Raw genomic sequence first — 18805 nt, 5'->3', positions numbered from 1 at the left:
ATATCTCCTCCTGTAATGTCCTCTGATATCACATAACAGCCTGGACATGCTGGGAGTTGTAGTTCTCTCTTATATTTCCTCCCTGTAATGTACTCTGATATCCCATAATAACAGTCTGGATATGCTGGGAGTTGTAGTTCTCTCCTCTTATATCACCTTCTGTAATGTTCTCTGATATCACATAACAGACTGGACATGCTGGGAGTTGTAAACCTCTCCTCTTATACCTCCTCCCTGTAATGTCCTCTGATATCATATAATAACAGTCTGGACATGCTGGGAGTTGTAGTCCTCTCCTTTTATGTCGCCTCCCTGTAATGTCCTTTGATATCACATAACAGTCTGGACATGCTGGGAGTTGTAGTTCTCTCCTCTTATATCTCCTCCTGTAATGTTCTCTGATTCACATAACAGTCTGGACATGCTGGGAGTTGTAGTCCTCTCCTCTTATATCTCCTCCTGTAACGTCCTCTGATATCACATAATAACAGTCTGGACATGCTGGGAGTTGTAGTTCTCTCCTCTTATGTCTCCTCCCTGTAATGTCCTCTGATATCACATAATAACAGCATGGACATGCTGGGAGTTGTAGTTCTCTCCTTTTATATCTCTTCCTGTAATGTCCTCTGATATCACATAATAACAGTTTGAACATGCTGGGAGTTGTAGTTCTCTCATATCTCCTCCTGTAATGTTCTCTGATATCACATAATAACAGCCTGGACATGCTGGGAGTTGTAGTTCTCTCCTCTTATATCTCCTGTTTTAATGTCCTTTGATATCTCATAATAACAAGCAACCTAGAGGCCCAAAAGCACCCATGCCATCAGGCCAAGCCAAGCCTCCTTGGCTCTGGGCCACGTCCCCCCACAAGTGCAGCACCACAGCAACAGACACCACCACACAGTAGCACAACAAGTGAACAGATGGAATAAAGCTCACCTTACCATGCGCCCCCAGTGGACAACTGAGAGTACAAGCAGGAGCAGAACATCTCCTCAGTGTCACAGCCATACTAACATGTCCCCTTGCCAGTACACACCCCATTGACAGTTCAGGGGGTTATTTAAATATCGGGCACCAAATATAACGGCACCGATATCTAAATAACGGAGTGTAAAAAAAAAAGTGAAGTGCCCCAGGGTTTGTGCAGCCCTCCCCATTACATGCTGCACTCAGCTGCACATGTATGGGGAGGTGAAAGGTTCTCTTTAAAGGGAACCTATCACCAGCATTTCACCTATTAGACCAGCAATACCTGGTGGTAGTGGGTGAAAAATCATTTCTATATAACCTATAATTGTCTTCTTAGTCAGCTCTTTAGCTTTAGTATTGATTTTTAGTGTTCCCACACCGTATGCTAATGAGCAATTAAGAGTCAAATCTTCGATTGAAAAGAGTTAGATCTGCATTTGAAGTCAAATCTTCATTCCTCAAGTCTTTCCGAGTTTACCCCACCTCCTTACTTTTGATTGACAGCTCCTCGCCTTCCCCCAGCACACACAATCCTGTGCTTGTGTATTGATGTCCTCTTGAGTGCGCACAAAGGGACACTGGATTATTACGATAGAAAGCGTGGAACATTTGCAGACCGTTATTTACAGTCGGAGTTTAGGAAAGGGGATAACGGCAATGAACTTTTGATAGCAGCGGCCAGTGAGAGATAAGTTCAATAGGTGAAATGCTGGTGACAGGTTCCCTTTAAGCACTGCAAGGGAACCACAGATCATTTGTATGTGCTGCAGGAGATTAACTGGGATGTTATGAAAACTGCTGATTACTGTAAAGTAAGTGATCCAGCGCTAGAATCAGGGTCTCTGCCAGTACTTTATGTTGCCCTCAGATAGGACAGCAATAACCTGGTGACAGTCTCTCTTTAATGGCTGTTAATGATCTGATGTGTTAAAAAAAATGTTTTGCTCTTATTCCATTTCCAATATTTCAAAGAAGAAAATAGTTTAGTCTCTATGTAAAATCTTGAACATCAGATTTTATTGTAAAACATTTTCCACATATAAAAGATTAAAATGGCTTTTCCTTTCTGTGACTTATCTCATGTAGAACAAGAGATGATTTAGCTACATAACATTTCCCACATTCTGAACATGGATATGGTTTCTCTCCTGTGTGACTTCTCTTATGCAGAACAAGATTTGAGCTTGATGTAAAACATTTACCACATTCTGAACATGGAAATGGCTTCTCTCCTGTGTGAATTCTTTTATGTTTAACAAGACTTGATTTATCTGCAAAGCATTTAACACATTCTGAACATGAATATGGTTTCTCCCCTGTGTGCGTTCTCTCATGTGTAACAAGATATGATTTATTTGTAAAACATTTCCCACATTCTGAACATAAATACGGCTTAATTCCCGTGTGACTTCTCTTATGCAAAACAAGATGTGAGTTTGATGTAAAACATTTCCCACATTCTGAACATGGATATGGCTTCTCTCCTGTGTGAATTCTTTTATGTTTAACAAGATCTGAACTATGTGCAAAGCATTTCCCACATTCTGAACATGAATATGGCTTCTCTTCTGTGTGACTTCTTTTATGTGTAACAAGATCTGAACTATGTGCAAAGCATTTCCCACATTCTGAACATGAATAGGGTTTCTCCCCTGTGTGCGTTCTCTCATGTGTAACAAGATATGATTTATTTGTAAAACATTTCCCACATTTTGAGCAGGAATATGGCTTCTCCCCTGTGTGAATTCTCTGATGTGTAACAAGACTAGATTTTTGTGTAAAAGAGTTTCCACATTCCGAACAGGAATATGGTTTCTCTCCTGTGTGAATTCTCTCATGTGTAACAATGCGTGATTTATCGATAAAACATTTCCCACATATTGAACAAGAATATGGCTTCTCCCCTGTGTGACTTCTCTGATGTATAACAAGATGTGCTTTATCTATAAAACATTTCCCACATTCTGAACATGAATATGGCTTCTCCCCTGTGTGACTTCTCTCATGTTTAACAAGTTCTGATTTATTTGTAAAGCATTTCCCACATTCTAAACATGAATATGGTTTCTCTCCTGTGTGAATTCTCTCATGTACAACAAGATCTGATTTATTTGTAAAACATTTCCCACATTCTAAACATGAATATGGCTTCTCCCCTGTGTGACTTTTCTCATGTGTAAGAAGATGTGACTTACGGGTAAAGCATTTTCCACATTCTAAACAAGAGTATGGCTTTTCTGCTTTGTGACTTCTTTCATGTTGATCAAGGCGTGATTTACAGGTAAAACATTTCCCACATTCTGAACAGGAGTATGGCTTCTCGCCTGTGTGAATTTTTGTGTGTGTAAAAGGACCTGAGCTTTTCATTAATGGTTTTCCAAATTGAAACCTCTGAATCCTGTTTGGATCTGTACTTGTGGTAACAATCTGTGTTTGGTCAGGAGAAGGTTCCTCATGATTATGGGGATTATATGATAGATCTGTACTGTGAAGTCCAGGATGTACATTAAACGGCATGAGGTTTTCTCCTGAAGACTGCTGCATGAGAGCTTCCTCTTCTACTTTATAATTTAGCGATAGCATGAAGTTTCCCTCAGAGTTCTTACTGGGCTTTCCTGTAAAAGGATTAAAACATAAAAATGTTTTAACCGCAAAGTAGACAAAATTGAAATCATTTTTATTAGGCTGAAAACACACCAGCAGTGATTTTTTTTTTTATATGAAATTGCATACAAAAAGAGAAAACCATTAAAATTATACAAATTAACACCTCTACAGAATTCAATTTGTTTATCTCCTTCCAGAGTGCACCCTCCCTATCACATGGACCAGGTCGACATGGGGGTCTCTGTATCTCTTACAGCAAGAGTCTATTCTAACTGTAAATCTGAACATCCTTTTCGGTGAATAATACCGCACATGTATTATATAGAGTTGGGATATTCTATGAGACGGATTATGGGTTGTGTCTACTACCATTCTTGGAGCATCATTCCATTAGGGTATCGAAAGTTCTCCCAAGGCCCTTTGTCATTTACAGTGTGCTAGGGGCAGAATCTGGCATTTAAGACAGTTGTTTAGGTAACCAAAAGTACTTCTAAAGATCTAGAAGTATCTGCCATGAAGAGGAGCAGGTCATCAGAGTAGAACCATTTTGTTTTTAGAAAAATCTTCCCATTCAAAACCAGATATGCGAGAATCCTGCCTGATAAAAGAGCTAAGGAATAAATGATTAGATTAAGCAAAAAAGAGTAGAGAGTGGATCTGTTGGGGTGTGGGTATTCTTGCCATCATAAACAGTCCTCACTCAGGATTTGGCAAACAATGCTTTATCAATGTATTTGGAGCAAATACAAAATAAAAGTAACAACAAAAAGCAGGTAAATTGGGTTGAATTGCAGCTGCCTTCATATCGAGCAGCACCCCAATCCTCAGCTCATATGCTCTGAACCTGTCCCACCCTCCTTTGGGTGCACTTAAATACACAATATTCTATTTCCCAGAATTCTACAGTCTTAAAGGGACACACACACATTTGTGTTTATATTTTAAACACATATTATACATGTTCCACACTTCCTGTCACCTTTTAAAATGAACAGGAGCTTACAATCTCTATACACATAAACAAATCATACAAAAGAAAGCTCCATATACTTTGTGTGGCTGTAGCTCTGCCTCACCTGGCATTAATCAAGTGCTTCCTATTTAGTTTAGTCACATGCAGGTAATGCTGTGTGTTAGTGGGGAATGCTGAATCAGTTTATCTGTAGAAATAATACTGGACAGAGACAAAGGTTTGCTGGCCAGCAGGTGAAAGAGCAGAGAGATCCACATACACAGACAAGCTAATTCACTATTCACCCCGCAACATCATCCCTGGCTCGTTCTCCTCTGTAGACAAAAAAAAGACTTGGGCCCATTCACAGAGACACATGCTAATGCATTTTCATACAAAATCCTAATTCATTTAATAAAGCATAGGCCAAAGCCAAACAGAGTCAAAACCTTGAACAAACTCCCACTCGACGCGGTCAAAGGCTTTGACTGCATTGAATGAAATTAACGAACAATGCCCTTCCTTAATACGCAGAACTTTGCTAAAAATAACAGACGTTCTTCCACCAGGCATAAAGCCGGATTGATTCTCATGTATCAACAATCCAGACCAGGCGATTTGCCCAAATCTTAGACAATATTTTAGCATCAGAAATTGGTTAAGATTCGACCAAGGACTTATGCCCCCCCCCCCTTTAGCAATAAGGCAATTATATTTATGGGGGGGGGGGGCAACAGCTCACTATTGAATGCATCGAAAAAATAATAGATCGCCATCTTGAATGATATATAGAGGTCAATGGGAAGACCATCCGGTCCATCTGCTTTAGAACCAGGTAAATCATTGATTGCCTTGATGACTTTAGTCTGTCTGCGGATGATAGAACAGGAAATATAATAGTGTCAAAAAATGTATGAAATTCAGAAAATGAGTAATCCCAATTAGTATAAAACCCACTCACAAAACATATGTAGCGCATATCGTCAATATCAGTCTTAAACCGTTCCAGGCAATGGGTCGCAAAAACCTCATCAAATCCTATATAAATGACCAGGTTTCTTTATCTACTCCAGACTGCACCAGTGTTTCTCCCCACATCATACTGCACCCAAATAAGGCGTAGGTTTTCTCAATTCATTTGGAAATATTCTAGAAAGTTTATCTTACAGACAGCTGTCATTGCCGAAGGAGGGGGGAGGTTTTGGTTTGCCTGATGTTGTTACGTACTACCATGCGGCTCAGCTCCGCACACTAATAGAATTCCTTTCAAATAACTCCCCAAAACATGCTAGGTCGATCGCCACATGCACCTTTACACCCTCAGTCCTAGCTCTTGTCTGGGGTTCACCGCAACATACGGGTCACACAGGAATTAAGGACCCTTTTTTAAAAGAACTGTTACACAGTTAGTCCTTCACCCAAGCCCACTTACAGCCAATACAATTTCCCTCACCGGCTGCTCCTGCATACCTTATACCCTACCTCTTAGACAGTCAATATGACGACCCTCTAGGGTTATGGAATTCTATTCCTCCATGCTTAATAGGTGACCTTCATGTAGCAGGTCATGTAGACCAGCAGACTCCTAAACACAAGACAATTTTCCCTTCCTTCTCGAAGCATAAATGGTAGTCTGAACAACACGCACACTTTGAAAAAAGTTGTGGAAGATTCCTGCAAAATTATAAATTAAAATGAGATCTATCCTGGTATGAATCTCTTTTACGTATGCACAATCATCCGAAACATCTCCTATCCATGTTATATAAAACACGTATTAGGTCAGAACTCTGCTAAACCTACCTTTCTGGAGGCATAGGAATTTTTTTTTTAAAAATGACCTTCTCTACCAAAGGAGTTCAACGGATTCCGTCCCATTCACATGTTTTTTTTACATGGCGTTAAAACCCAAGAAAATTCTTATAAAAGGTGTTGACTAGATGGCACCGAAGTCCAGATGTGGTATCTAAAATGTTCCCAGGTGCTCCGAATACTGGAGGTGTGGTCCATAGATGGTGGGAATGCCCCCAATCTCTGCTTTTTGGACCTCCAAGACAACCTTAAATCAACCTAATCTGTTCTTCATCCATTATCCTTACCCCTTCATTGGTCTTGCTAAACTTACCCAGTCCAGACTGCCCCTTATCTAAACATGGTCTCCCAGCATATGTAATAACGGCAGACAAACTGCTTATGCCGCTTCTTTGGCTTAACAAAGAACTTCCTACATTACAAATGTGGAAAGAGAAAGTGAAACAAATATTCCGACAGGAGGAACTTTCCAGCTGGGAATCAAGGACTCACGAAAAATTCGTAGTTCAATGGTCTCAATGTATAGCTTGGGTATCGGCCACGTCTTCATGACTATATCCTGGAGCTTTGGGTCCTGGCTAACTCGGACGGTGATGTTCATAATAGGTGGTTATTGCTCACAGCCACTTTCTGCCATCGCTGCTAAATATATCTGAAGATATTGTAAATGTAGGACAATGTGTAATAGCTCATACGGTCGCACCCTGTTGGTTTAAATTGTTTTGCATTATTCGGCTCTCTGCCTTTTTATCTATTGTACGATTTTGTGCTGTTTCGACTGTACTGCATATTCTGGAACTACGGAAAGACATCTTTCAACTTCACAGTGGTTTTCTAACACTTATGTACAATCTTATCAATATCACAGACAACTGGAAGTTGCTTATTTTTGAAAAAATAAATAAAAAAGGATTGTCGCCTGCTTATTTTCCTTTTATTCTAGCTGGATACTCCTTCCTGGAATATTGGCCATTTGCTGTTGGTCGATTGCCCCTGGTGGGCTGTAGGAATTAATTCCACGTGAATGTTTATTTCTTGATTTTATTTTCCTAAATGTACATTTATGTTGTCAATGAATGTATTTAGGGTGGTTCTTTATTGGGGTTTCTTTCTGTTCCTGACCATGCCATATGCCTAATGCTGTATGCTTTTTGTCATTTGTCTTTTGACCTAACTTCACATAACTTGGTTACCTTTTTCCTTAATTTCTATGTATATTCAGCCGTTTCATTTTATTGATTGGTTGGGGGGTGCGGGGCGCTGGCTAGACCTTGTCCTGACACTTCTCCTCTTAGGGACTCACTGGTCCTATCCGGTGTATATTGTCTATTGAATTGTTTCTCCTTGATTAGATCAGGGAGTGGGTGATCGTTTCACCCGTCTTGTTTGTTTTTGTTGTCGTGTTATCCCTTCCTTGTTTGTCTGGTCTTTGCTGCTTTAGTACATAGTATTGGCTTGATTATCCTGAGCACCGTGGAGATGGCACAGTTGAAAGTATGTACCTTTAATGTCAGAGGGTTTAATGTCCCTGAAAAACGCTCATAGGTACTGTATAACATGCACAAAGAGCGGGTGCGGATCTTGTTCCTACAAGAAACTCATTGTCAGGTGGGCCATACGCCACAGTTTACTAATCGCTATTATGCGGCTTGGTTCCACAGTGCCAACCCGGAATCCAAGGGGCGAGTATTTCTATCGACAAATCGCTTTCTCATAAGACCATAAATGTCATGATTGACCCGGGTGGTCGGTTTGTCTTTAAGTGGTCCATTAGGAATAAGATTTTCACTTTGGCTAACTTCTACCTTCCCAATCAGGATCAGGCTCGGGTGTGCCGAGTATTTCTGAGGAAATTAGAGGAGTTTTCAGAGGATGTTTTAATTGTGGGAGGTGACTTCAATTTGACATTTGATCCAGGCTTGATACCTCCACGGGCAGGTCTGCTGTTCCCAAGACACAACTGGCGGCCTTGAAGACTATGATGCACTCCATGCAATTGATGTGTGGAGGATTCTTCATCCTCAGGTACAAAAATATACTTATTTCTCTCCATTAAACAATATGTACAGTCTCTTAGATGCCTTTCTCGTTAGCTACCACTTGCTTACCTGGCACCCTACTTCTGAGGGGGGTCCATGATTTGGTCGGATCATGCTCTGTTTTTTCTGTCCCTTACCTTCCCTGATTCGGTGCCTAATTTTCAGTTTTGGAAAATTAATGACAATCTCTTGCGGGACGCGGTGTGTATGTCAGCTCTTAACCCCTTAACGCTCCAGGACATACTATTATGTCATGGTAAGTGCATCGTTCGCGCTCCATGACATAATAGTATGTCATGGAGTAAACACGGCGCCGTTCGCGCGGGGCGCGTTCATGAGCTGTGATAGCTGCTGTTTCCGACAGCAGACTATCACTGCTCAATGTGCCGGGACCGATCGCGGAGCTCCCCCGCCGATTAACCCCTCAGAAGCCGCGTTCAATAGCGATCGCGGCTTCTTAGGGGTTAATCCGCCATCGCCGGCCTACTACACGAGAGCGGCCGGCGATGGTGACTATGGCAACCGGACACCAAACAATGACGTCCGGCTATGCCATAGACGGAAGCCTAGTGGGTCCTGACAACGTCAGGACCCACTATGCTTGCTGTCAGTGAGTAGCTGACAGTTCTAATACACTGCACTACGCATGTAGTGCAGTGTATTAGAATTGCGATCAGGGCCTCCTGCCCTCAAGTCCCCTAGTGGGACAAAGTCATAAAGTAAAAAAAAAGTTTAAAAAAGTTGCGTAAAAATAAGAAAATAAAAGTTTTAAAAGTATTAAAAGTAAAAATCCCCCTTTTTACTTTATCAGTCATTTATTATTAATAAAAATATATAAACAAACAAATAAACTATACCTAATTGGTATCGCCACGTCCGTAACCGCCTGAACTACAAAATTATTTTGTTATTTATCCCGCACGGTGAACGCCGTAAAAAAAAAATAATAATAAACCGTCCCAGAATCACAATTGTTTGGTCACTTCACCTCGCATAAAATGGAATAAAAAGAGATCAAAAAGTCGCATGTACCTAAAAATGGTGCTGATCGAAACTACAGTTCGTTACGCAAAAAATAAGTCCTCGCACGGCTTTATTGATTGAAAAATAAAAACGTTCTGGCTCTTAGAATAAGGCAACACAAAAAGTGAATGATTTTTTACAAAACGTATTTTATTGTGCAAACGCCATAAGACATAAAAAAAAACTATAAACATCTGGTATCACCGTAATCGTATCGCCCCGCAGAATAACGTGACTATGTCATTTATAGCGCACGGTGACGCTGTAATAACTATAAACATCTGGTATCGCCGTAATCGTATCACCCGCAGAATAAAGTGAATGTGTCATTTATAGCGCACGGTGAACGCTGTAAAAAAAATAGAATAAAAAAACAATAGTAGAATTGCTGTTTTTTAGTTACCACGCCACCTAAAAATAGAATAAAAACTGATCAAAAAGCCGCATGCATGACATGAAAACTGCAATGGATTCCTCAAGGGGTCTAGTTTCCAAATTGGGGTCACTTTTGGGGGGTTTCCAATGTTTTGGCACCACAAGACCTCTTCAAACCGGACATGGTGCCTAATAAAAAAGAGGCCTCAAAATCCACTAGGTGCTCCTTTGCTTCAGAGGCCGGTGCTTCAGTCCATTATCACACTAGGGCCACATGTGGGATATTTCTCTAAACTGCAGAATCTGGGCAATAAGTATTGAGTTGCATTTCTCTGATAAAACCTTTTGTGTTATAAAAAAAATGGTATAAAGGGGATTTTCTGACAAAAAAAAAAGTAAATTTCACCTCTACTTTGCTCTAAATTTCTGTGAAACACCTAAAGGGTTCATAAACTTTCTAAATGCTGTTGTGAATACTTTGAGGGGTCTAGTTTCTAAAATGGGGTGTTTGATAGGGGTTTCTAATATATGGGCTCCTCAAAGCAACTTCAGAACTGAACTGGAACCTAAAAAAATAAATAAATGAGGCAATACTTTGCTTCTCACATTATACTGATAATGAGCCGTGCCCACCCCGAGATGACCCCAGTTTTGACCGTTTGTATAAACGGAGACCCCTATTAGACCATTTCAGTGCCCGGTTTTCCCAAGAATACACCCCCGAGAAGTGTATTTCTATTGATGAGTCCCTGGTACATTTTAAAGGGAGGGTTCAATTCCGCGAGTACCTGCCGGGTAAGAGGGCAAGGTATGGCGTGAAGATGTATAAGCTGTGCGAGTGTGCATCAGGGTATACTTACAGATTTAGGATATATGAAGGAAAGGCCACCCCCAAACCAGACTGCATCCTGGACTACAATAGGTACATGGGAGGGATGGACTTGTCAAATCAAGTCCTGAAGCCCTACAGCGCCATGCGGTGTGGTATAAGAAGCTGGCCGGGCACATCATACAGATGGCTTTGTACAATGCGTACGTGCTACGTCGATGTGCAGGCCAGAGGGGAACTTTCCTGGAATTTCAAGATCTAATCTTTAGGGACCAAGAAGGGGGGGTACCCAGTACTTCTGGAAGCGAGGCCACACGCATCGTACCAGGGCAACACTTTCCAGGAGAAGTTCCCCAAACCGGTGGAAAGGGAAAGAGTCAAAAGAGGTGCAGAGTCTGCTATAAGAGGGGGATAAGGAAGAACACAATATACCAATGTGACACGTGTCCCGAAAAACCAGGGCTCTGTATAAAAGATTGTTTTAAAATGTATCATACATCCCTTGATTTTTAATTTACCCTGATGCACTCCGCACAGCTTACCCCCCTCATCTTTCCCTTCTGAACCCTGCCGTATGCCCAGGCAGCTGATAACAGCCACATGTAGGGTATTGCCGTACCCACATTACAGTTTAAGGGGTGTATATCTCCGGTGGCGCATGCTGGGCACACTATATCGGACACTGACATGCCATATATATATATATATATATAAAATTGCAAATCTCACTCTGCACCATCTGCTGCGCATTATCTTTTACACAATACCCGTGGGGTCAAAATGCTCACTACACCTCTAGATGAATGTCTTAAGGGGTGTAGTTTTTAAAATGAAAACAAAGAAGAGTGTGACCCTAAGTGGCTGGCGGGCACAATATACATTTACACAAAGAAAGGCTGTCTGCAACAGCCAAGCCCAATTTCCCAGCCACCACAATGGATAAAATAAATAACTTTTATTCAGCTACGTATAGCTCAGACAGACCACATGAAATGAATTTAAAATTGTCAGCAGCCGAGGACCGGGCACACATATGTGTCATCTGATTCAACAGACACATATAGTATTAGACGTAGGATTATCAGTGTTTCTCCCTATCCAGTTAGAATTAGTAAGTATCAGTAGGTCCGGTCGGCGGCAGTGTTTAAAACATTAGCAGCCCCCCGACATGTTTCGCTACTAAGTAGCGTCCTCAGGGATCCACGGGGCTAATGGCGGCGCGAAATGAAACTGATCCTGATATAGATATACGCCGGATGACAAATTCGGAGGTGTGTCAGGCCCAATAGCCAATAGCAGCGGGGGAGACACAGCAAACTCTCAGCTGCATCCGGCCGACGTATGGACAGCAGAGTGAGATAGTCAAATCACAGACGGGAAGTGGCGCATGCGTATGGGAGCAAAGGGAGAACTTTAGTAATTTCACCCTAGTTCAGATCGCGACTTTACAAGGGAGTCGCTAGCGCATGTGCAGATAGACCACATACCAACATAGCGCCAGAGAGGTGCACTCTGGCCGCTCACATCCCAAAACAGCCCACGATCATATCACTTGTCATCACCTAATTGTTGGCGTTACTTGGTCCGCACTCATCAAAGGGCACTGGCCGATACTGACGGCAGTATAGTAATATGAAGCCCATAATGAGAAAGGGCTATAGATAAATAATTAAGTTGTAGCCGATGAATGCAGAGGTCAGGAGATGAGCCCATAAGGAAGAGACCACTCGGTGTCTCGTCCCCACATTATCCCGAGTGAACACCTGAAGGACGGTTATATTACCGCATTCAGAATCGGGGTAGCAAAGAGCCATATGTTATTAACAAAAAATGAACATCTACGCAATGTTATAAATGGTATACCTATAGTGAAGCATATTTAAGGGGTCACCTCCAATATATAGATATATACACTGGATAGCACACTGGTCCCCCATAAAAGAAAAATCATTCACGGCTCGAGAGCCCCCCTAGAGTCCCCCTCTTGCGGTTGCGCCATATTTCCCAACGTTACCACAGGATCAAATAAGGAATATATATAATGTATAAATTACAATAATCCGCCGCCATCACATGGTCAAAACCGTAATGAAAATAAATCGACACATCAATTAGTCTAACCACTTACTTACAAGCGGCTATCTTTTTATTTGAAAGAATTCTCTACAATTGTGCAAAGAATACAGAAATTGACGGGCAGGTGGTATTCTAGTTTTCAGTAGATTTTAATATATATGTACACGTATATTGCTCTACAGTGGTCCAATAGTATAGACAGGGACAACAGTGAGAGAAGAATTCTCAGTGTCCAACTGTACAGTGTCCAACTGTATATACGTGTACATATATATTAAAATCTACTGAAAACTAGAATACCACCTGCCCGTCAATTTCTGCATTCATCGGCTACAACTTAATTATTTATCTATAGCCCTTTCTCATTATGGGCTTCATATTACTATACTGCCGTCAGTATCGGCCGGTGCCCTTTGATGAGTGCGGACCAAGTAACGCCAACAATTAGGTGATGACAAGTGATATGATCGTGGGCTGTTTTGGGATGTGAGCGGCCAGAGTGCACCTCTCTGGCGCTATGTTGGTATGTGGTCTATCTGCACATGCGCTAGCGACTCCCTTGTAAAGTCGCGATCTGAACTAGGGTGAAATTACTAAAGTTCTCCCTTTGCTCCCATACGCATGCGCCACTTCCCGTCCGTGATTTGACTATCTCACTCTGCTGTCCATACGTCGGCCGGATGCAGCTGAGAGTTTGCTGTGTCTCCCCCGCTGCTATTGGCTATTGGGCCTGACACACCTCCGAATTTGTCATCCGGCGTATCTATATCAGGATCAGTTTCATTTCGCGCCGCCATTAGCCCCGTGGACCCCTGAGGACGCTACTTAGTAGCGAAACATGTAGGGGGGGCTGCTAATGTTTTAAACACTGCCGCCGACCGGACCTACTGATACTTACTAATTCTAACTGGATAGGGAGAAACACTGATAATCCTACGTCTAATACTATATGTGTCTGTTGAATCAGATGACACATATGTGTGCCCGGTCCTCGGCTGCTGACAATTTTAAATTCATTTCATGTGGTCTGTCTGAGCTATACGTAGCTGAATAAAAGTTATTTATTTTATCCATTGTGGTGGCTGGGAAATTGGGCTTGGCTGTTGCAGACAGCCTTTCTTTGTGTAGTTTTTAAAATGGGGTCACTTCTCGGGGGTTTCAACTCTACTGGTACCTCAGGGGCTTCTGCATACATGACTTAGCACCAGAAAAGCTCCAGTAGGCCAAATGGTGGTCCTTTCCTTCTGAGCCCTTCCATGGGCCCAAACGGCAGTTTATCACCACAAATGGGGTATTGCCGCACTAAGGACAAATCGGGCAACAAAATGGGGTATGTCGTTCCTTGTGAAAATAAGAAATTTTGATCAAAAATGACATCTTATTGGAAAAAATATCATTTTTTTCATTTCACAGCCCAATTCAAATAGGTGCTGTGAAAAAACTGTGCTGTCAAAATGATAACAAAAACCATAAATGAATTCCTTGAGGGGTGTAGTTTCCAAAATGGGGTCACTTCTAGCGGGTTTCCATTGCTTTGATACCTCTGGGGCTCTGCAAATGCGACATGGCACCCGAAAACCAATCCAGCAAAATCTGGACTCCAACAAACACATAGCGCTCCTTTCCTTCTGAGCCCTCCCATGGGCCCAAACGGCAGTTTATCACCACAAATGGGGTATTGCCGCACTAAGGACAAATTGGGCAACAAAATGGGGTATGTTGTTCCTTGTGAAAATAAGAAATTTTGATCAAAAATGACATCTTATTGGAAAAAATATCATTTTTTTCATTTCACAGCCCAATTCAAATAGGTGCTGTGAAAAAACTGTGCTGTCAAAATGATAACAAAAACCATAAATGAATTCCTTGAGGGGTGTAATTTCCAAAATGGGGTCACTTCTGGTGGGTTTCCATTGTTTTGATACCTCAACACCTCTTCAAACCTGGCATGCTGCCTAAAATATATTCTAATAAAAAAAGAGGCCTCAAAATGCACTAGGTGCTTCTTTGCTTCTAGGGCTTGTGTTTTAGTCCACGAGCGCAGTAGGGCCACACGTGGGACATTTCTAAAAACTGCAGAATTTGGACAATACATATTTAGTAGTATTTCTCTGGTAAAACCTTCTCTGTTACAGAAAAATTTTGAAAACATTTTAAATTCAGCAGAAAAAATGAAATTTGCAAATTTCATTTCCACTTTGCTTTAATTCCTGTGAAATGCCTGAAGGGTTAAAAAACTTTCTATATGCTGTTTTGAATACTTTGAGGGGTCTAGTTTTTAAAATGGGGTGTTTTATGGGGGTTTCTAATACATAGGCCCCTCAAATCCACTTCAGAACTGAACAGGTACCTTAAAAAAAGGCTTTTGAAATTTTCTTAAGAATATGAGAAATTGCTGTTTATGTTCTAAGCCTTGTAACGTCCAAGAAAAATAAAATAATGTTCAAAATACGATGCCAATCTAAAGTAGACATATGGGAAATGTCAACTAGTAACTATTTTGGGTGGTATAACCGTCTGTTTTTCAAGCAGATGCATTTAAATTCTGAAAAATGCTATTTTTTGTAAATTTTCTCTAAATTTTGCAATTTTTCACAAATAAAGACTGAATATATTGACCAAATTTTACCACGAACATGAAGCCCAAAGTGTCACGAGAAAACAATCTCAGAATCGCTTGGATAGGTTTAAGCATTCCGACGTTATTACCACATAAAGTGAAATATGTCAGATTTGAAAAATGGGCTCTGAGCCTTAAGGCCCAAACTAGGCTGCGTCCTTAAGGGGTTAAGGATACACTCGGCACTTTCTTCGCTGTGCATGCTCATGACTACTTCGTTACCACTACAGTGGGAGGCATTGAAGTGCGTGGTTAGAGGTGTCCTAATTCAGCATGGGGCTCGATTGAAGAGGGAAAAAGGGGTAGCTATTGTACGGCTCCTTGCGCGGATACGGGAGTTGGAATCCAGTCATAAGCGCGCTCCTTCACAGGTTTTTTCTGCGCTTACTACAATGCGACAATTCTTGCGTTCTCTGCTAGACCAATCGCATGCTAGATTTCGGGATCGGATGCGCAAACACTCGTACGAATTTGCAGATAAATGTGGCAGGTCCTTGGCAAGGATTTTACATCCCCATACACAAGCATCGTATGTTCCTAAAATTACGTCTCCCACTGGCGGTGAGGTTTATGACCCGGTCGGTATCACTGAATGTTTCAGACATTATTACTCTACCTTGTATAATCTCAAAAGGTCACTTTCATAATATGCAAGCTGATGTGCTGCGTGAAAAATTTGATTATTATGTACAGGACACTGCCTTGCCGTCTTTGGGGGCTGGGGACGCCTTGGGACTTGAGGAACATTTTTTGGATTCGGAAGTGTTGCAGGGAATTGTGGACTCTCCTCTGGGCAAAAGTCCAGGACCTGATGGGTTTAACAATAGATTTTAGAAGACATTTAAGGATCAACTCGCTCCTTTTTTTACAAAAGTCTTTAACTTCATGTCTTCCTCTTGTCCCTTTGTGCCTCAGTCTCTCGAGGCTCATATTACCCTTCTGCCAAAACTGGGTAGGGACCCAACGATGTGCAAATTTTAGGCCCATTTCATTGATTAATGTTGATGTGAAAATCTTTGCGCAATTGATTGCCTCTCGCCTCTCTCCGTTATTGCCTGACTTGGTCACGAATGATCAGGTGGGGTTTATGCGTGGTAGAGAAGCCCGGGATAATACCAACAAGACCCTTCTTTTAACATCATATTGCCAGACACGCAAGATATCGATGTTTACTTTCTATTGATGCCGAAAAGGCTTTTGATAGGGTACACTGGGTGTTTCTCCGCATTGTCTTGACTCAGGTCGGACTTGGCTCTACAATGGTAGATAGGATTATGGCGCAATACCACAGGCCTTCAGCTCGGGTACGAGTTAATGGTCTTTTGTCTGACTCCTTGCCTATTACAAATGGGACGAGACAGGGGTGTCCACTTTCGCCTCTGTTATAGGTTTTGGTCATGGAACACCTGGATGTGGCAATGTGGAACAACCCTAGCATTTGTGTTGATGCTCAGCATCACAAGTTAGTACTGTATGCTGATGATCTTCTCGTGTACCTTACAAATCCCATGATTTCTTTGCCGCCTTTGGCTGGGGAGTTTGAGCGATTTGGTCACTTGAGTAATTTTAAGGTCAATTATTCTAAATCGGAGGTGTTGAATGTATCTCTGGACACTCCTCTAACTGCTCATCTCGCTCGGGTTTTTCAGTTTAAGTGGCAATCTGCATCTTTAAAATACTTGGGGATATATATCCCCACACATTTGTCTGACCTGTTTACCATGAACTACACACCTATCCTACAGCGTACATTGCGAGAGTTGGAGGCGTTTGGTGGTAGACGCATGTCGTGGTTCGGGCGCATTAACACTGTTAAAATAGATACATTGCCCAAATTTCTGTATATGCCCTATTGTGGTTCCTGCGGCCTTCTTCAAGACCTTGAATAGGGCCATAACCAAATTTGTGTGGGGCTCTTCTAAGCCTCGGATTAGATTTTCTGTCCTCAGTAGGCCCAAAGTCGAGGGGGGAGCGGGTTTACCGTACTTTAAACGTTACCATCAAGCTGCAATCCTCATGAGATTGGTGGAATGGTTCCGCTCGGCTGCGGATAGGCAATGGGTGCGCATTGAGAAAGGTATGTCCTCTCTTGCATTGTCCTCTCTGCCTTGGTTGATTGGTCCCCAGCGACCAACATCTTCTCTGCCTTTCCTCACACGTCTGTTTCTTGTAGTCTGGGAGCAGATCATTGGTACCCTGGACCTTGCTCACCCTCCGGGTCCTTTGACTCCTCTTTTTGATAACCCTTCCTTCCCTCCAGCGGTGGGTGTGGACACATTCCTATGTTGGGGGAGACAGGACAGCGGATACTTAGCTCAGACCCTTATGCCCGATGGTGCTATTTTGTCACTTGCTGCTGTCTCTGAGGCTTGCCCAGGGAGACGATCAATATGGTGGTCTTATTTCCGGCTGCCTTTGTATCTCTCCTCCATTAGTGATTGTTTTGCGTTGCTTCAGGAGAAGACTCCTTTAGAACTTTCTGTCCTTGACTTCTGCTCCTTCTCACATGCTGTCCTACCTGCATGGGATTCTTCACCCTAGCTATTCTTCTCAGTTGGTGTTCACTACAGCCTGAGATGAGGAAATGGGGGTTCGACACTCTGAAGAAGATTGGGGGACTTCCTTTTTCTTGGCTCACAAATTGCCGACTTCTTGTTTTGCTCAGGAGAAAAATTATAAAATCTTTACCAGATTGTACCGTTGTCCTTCCTCTCTGCATAGGATATTTCCTGATGTGCCTGCTGATTGTTGGAGGTGTGGGGAGGCTCCTGGAACCATGTTGCACATTTAGTGGGATTGCCTCAAGCTCCGTGCCTTTTGGGAAACATTTTTTGACCTCGGAAACAAGCTTTTTGACATTGAAGTTCCTACATCTCCTTCTATCGGCTTGCTTTCCATGGTTCCTGGATCACTCCCACACCTCAAAAAGGGAATCTTTCGGCATTTTCTGGCTGCAGCTCGAACTATCCTACTACGTCACTGGAAGTCCATTCATGTGCCTTCTTTGCATGAATGGGTAATTGAAATGAACGGGATTATGAGGACGGAGGAGTTGATGTCTGCTGATCAGGGTAAATCTGAAATCTTTGTTCAAAATTGGTCAGTCTGGTCGGTATGTCGGGGTGGTGCTGATTTGCCTCTCTGGTTGGATGGCCTCTTTTGAACGTTGCTATCGCCAATTCTGTGTGCTTTTGTTTGTGCTTCCTTCTGTTGTCTTGTGTTTGTGTCACTTTGTGTTGAAATAAACACTTAAAAATTGTCATTCTTGTTTTTTGGGACTGGTTTCCCTACATATTGCACTACCTTCGAATATGGATATTGTGCTGTTATTTGCCATTGGATGTTATTATTTCCTCCTTTCTTAGTTTTTTGGATGTTTGGGAGAATACCTCCTACCTTTTATGTACCTGTAAATTTGTACATCTTGAATTTTCTGAAAGTTTTGAAATATCGTACGATGTCTTATATGCGGTTTTATATTCTAATAAAAAATTGTT

At 42.0% G+C, this 18805-nt stretch overlaps 1 protein-coding gene across 1 annotated transcript in view; it reads right to left on the bottom strand.

Annotated features, from left to right (window-relative positions):
* Positions 1-1990: 1990 nt before the first annotated feature.
* LOC142670909 (uncharacterized) overlaps positions 1991-18805 on the bottom strand; it is a 59863-nt gene continuing 43048 nt past the window's right edge. Inside the window, exon 5 of the mRNA XM_075847123.1 lies at positions 1991-3590. Within this exon, the coding sequence (XP_075703238.1) occupies positions 2023-3590 (1568 nt within the window). The 3' untranslated portion in view covers positions 1991-2022. The remainder of the gene's footprint in view (positions 3591-18805) is intronic.

Source organism: Rhinoderma darwinii (genome assembly GCF_050947455.1).
Source record: "Rhinoderma darwinii isolate aRhiDar2 chromosome 1 unlocalized genomic scaffold, aRhiDar2.hap1 SUPER_1_unloc_20, whole genome shotgun sequence".
NCBI lineage: Eukaryota > Metazoa > Chordata > Amphibia > Anura > Rhinodermatidae > Rhinoderma > Rhinoderma darwinii.
This window is presented reverse-complemented; position numbering and strand designations above follow the sequence as displayed.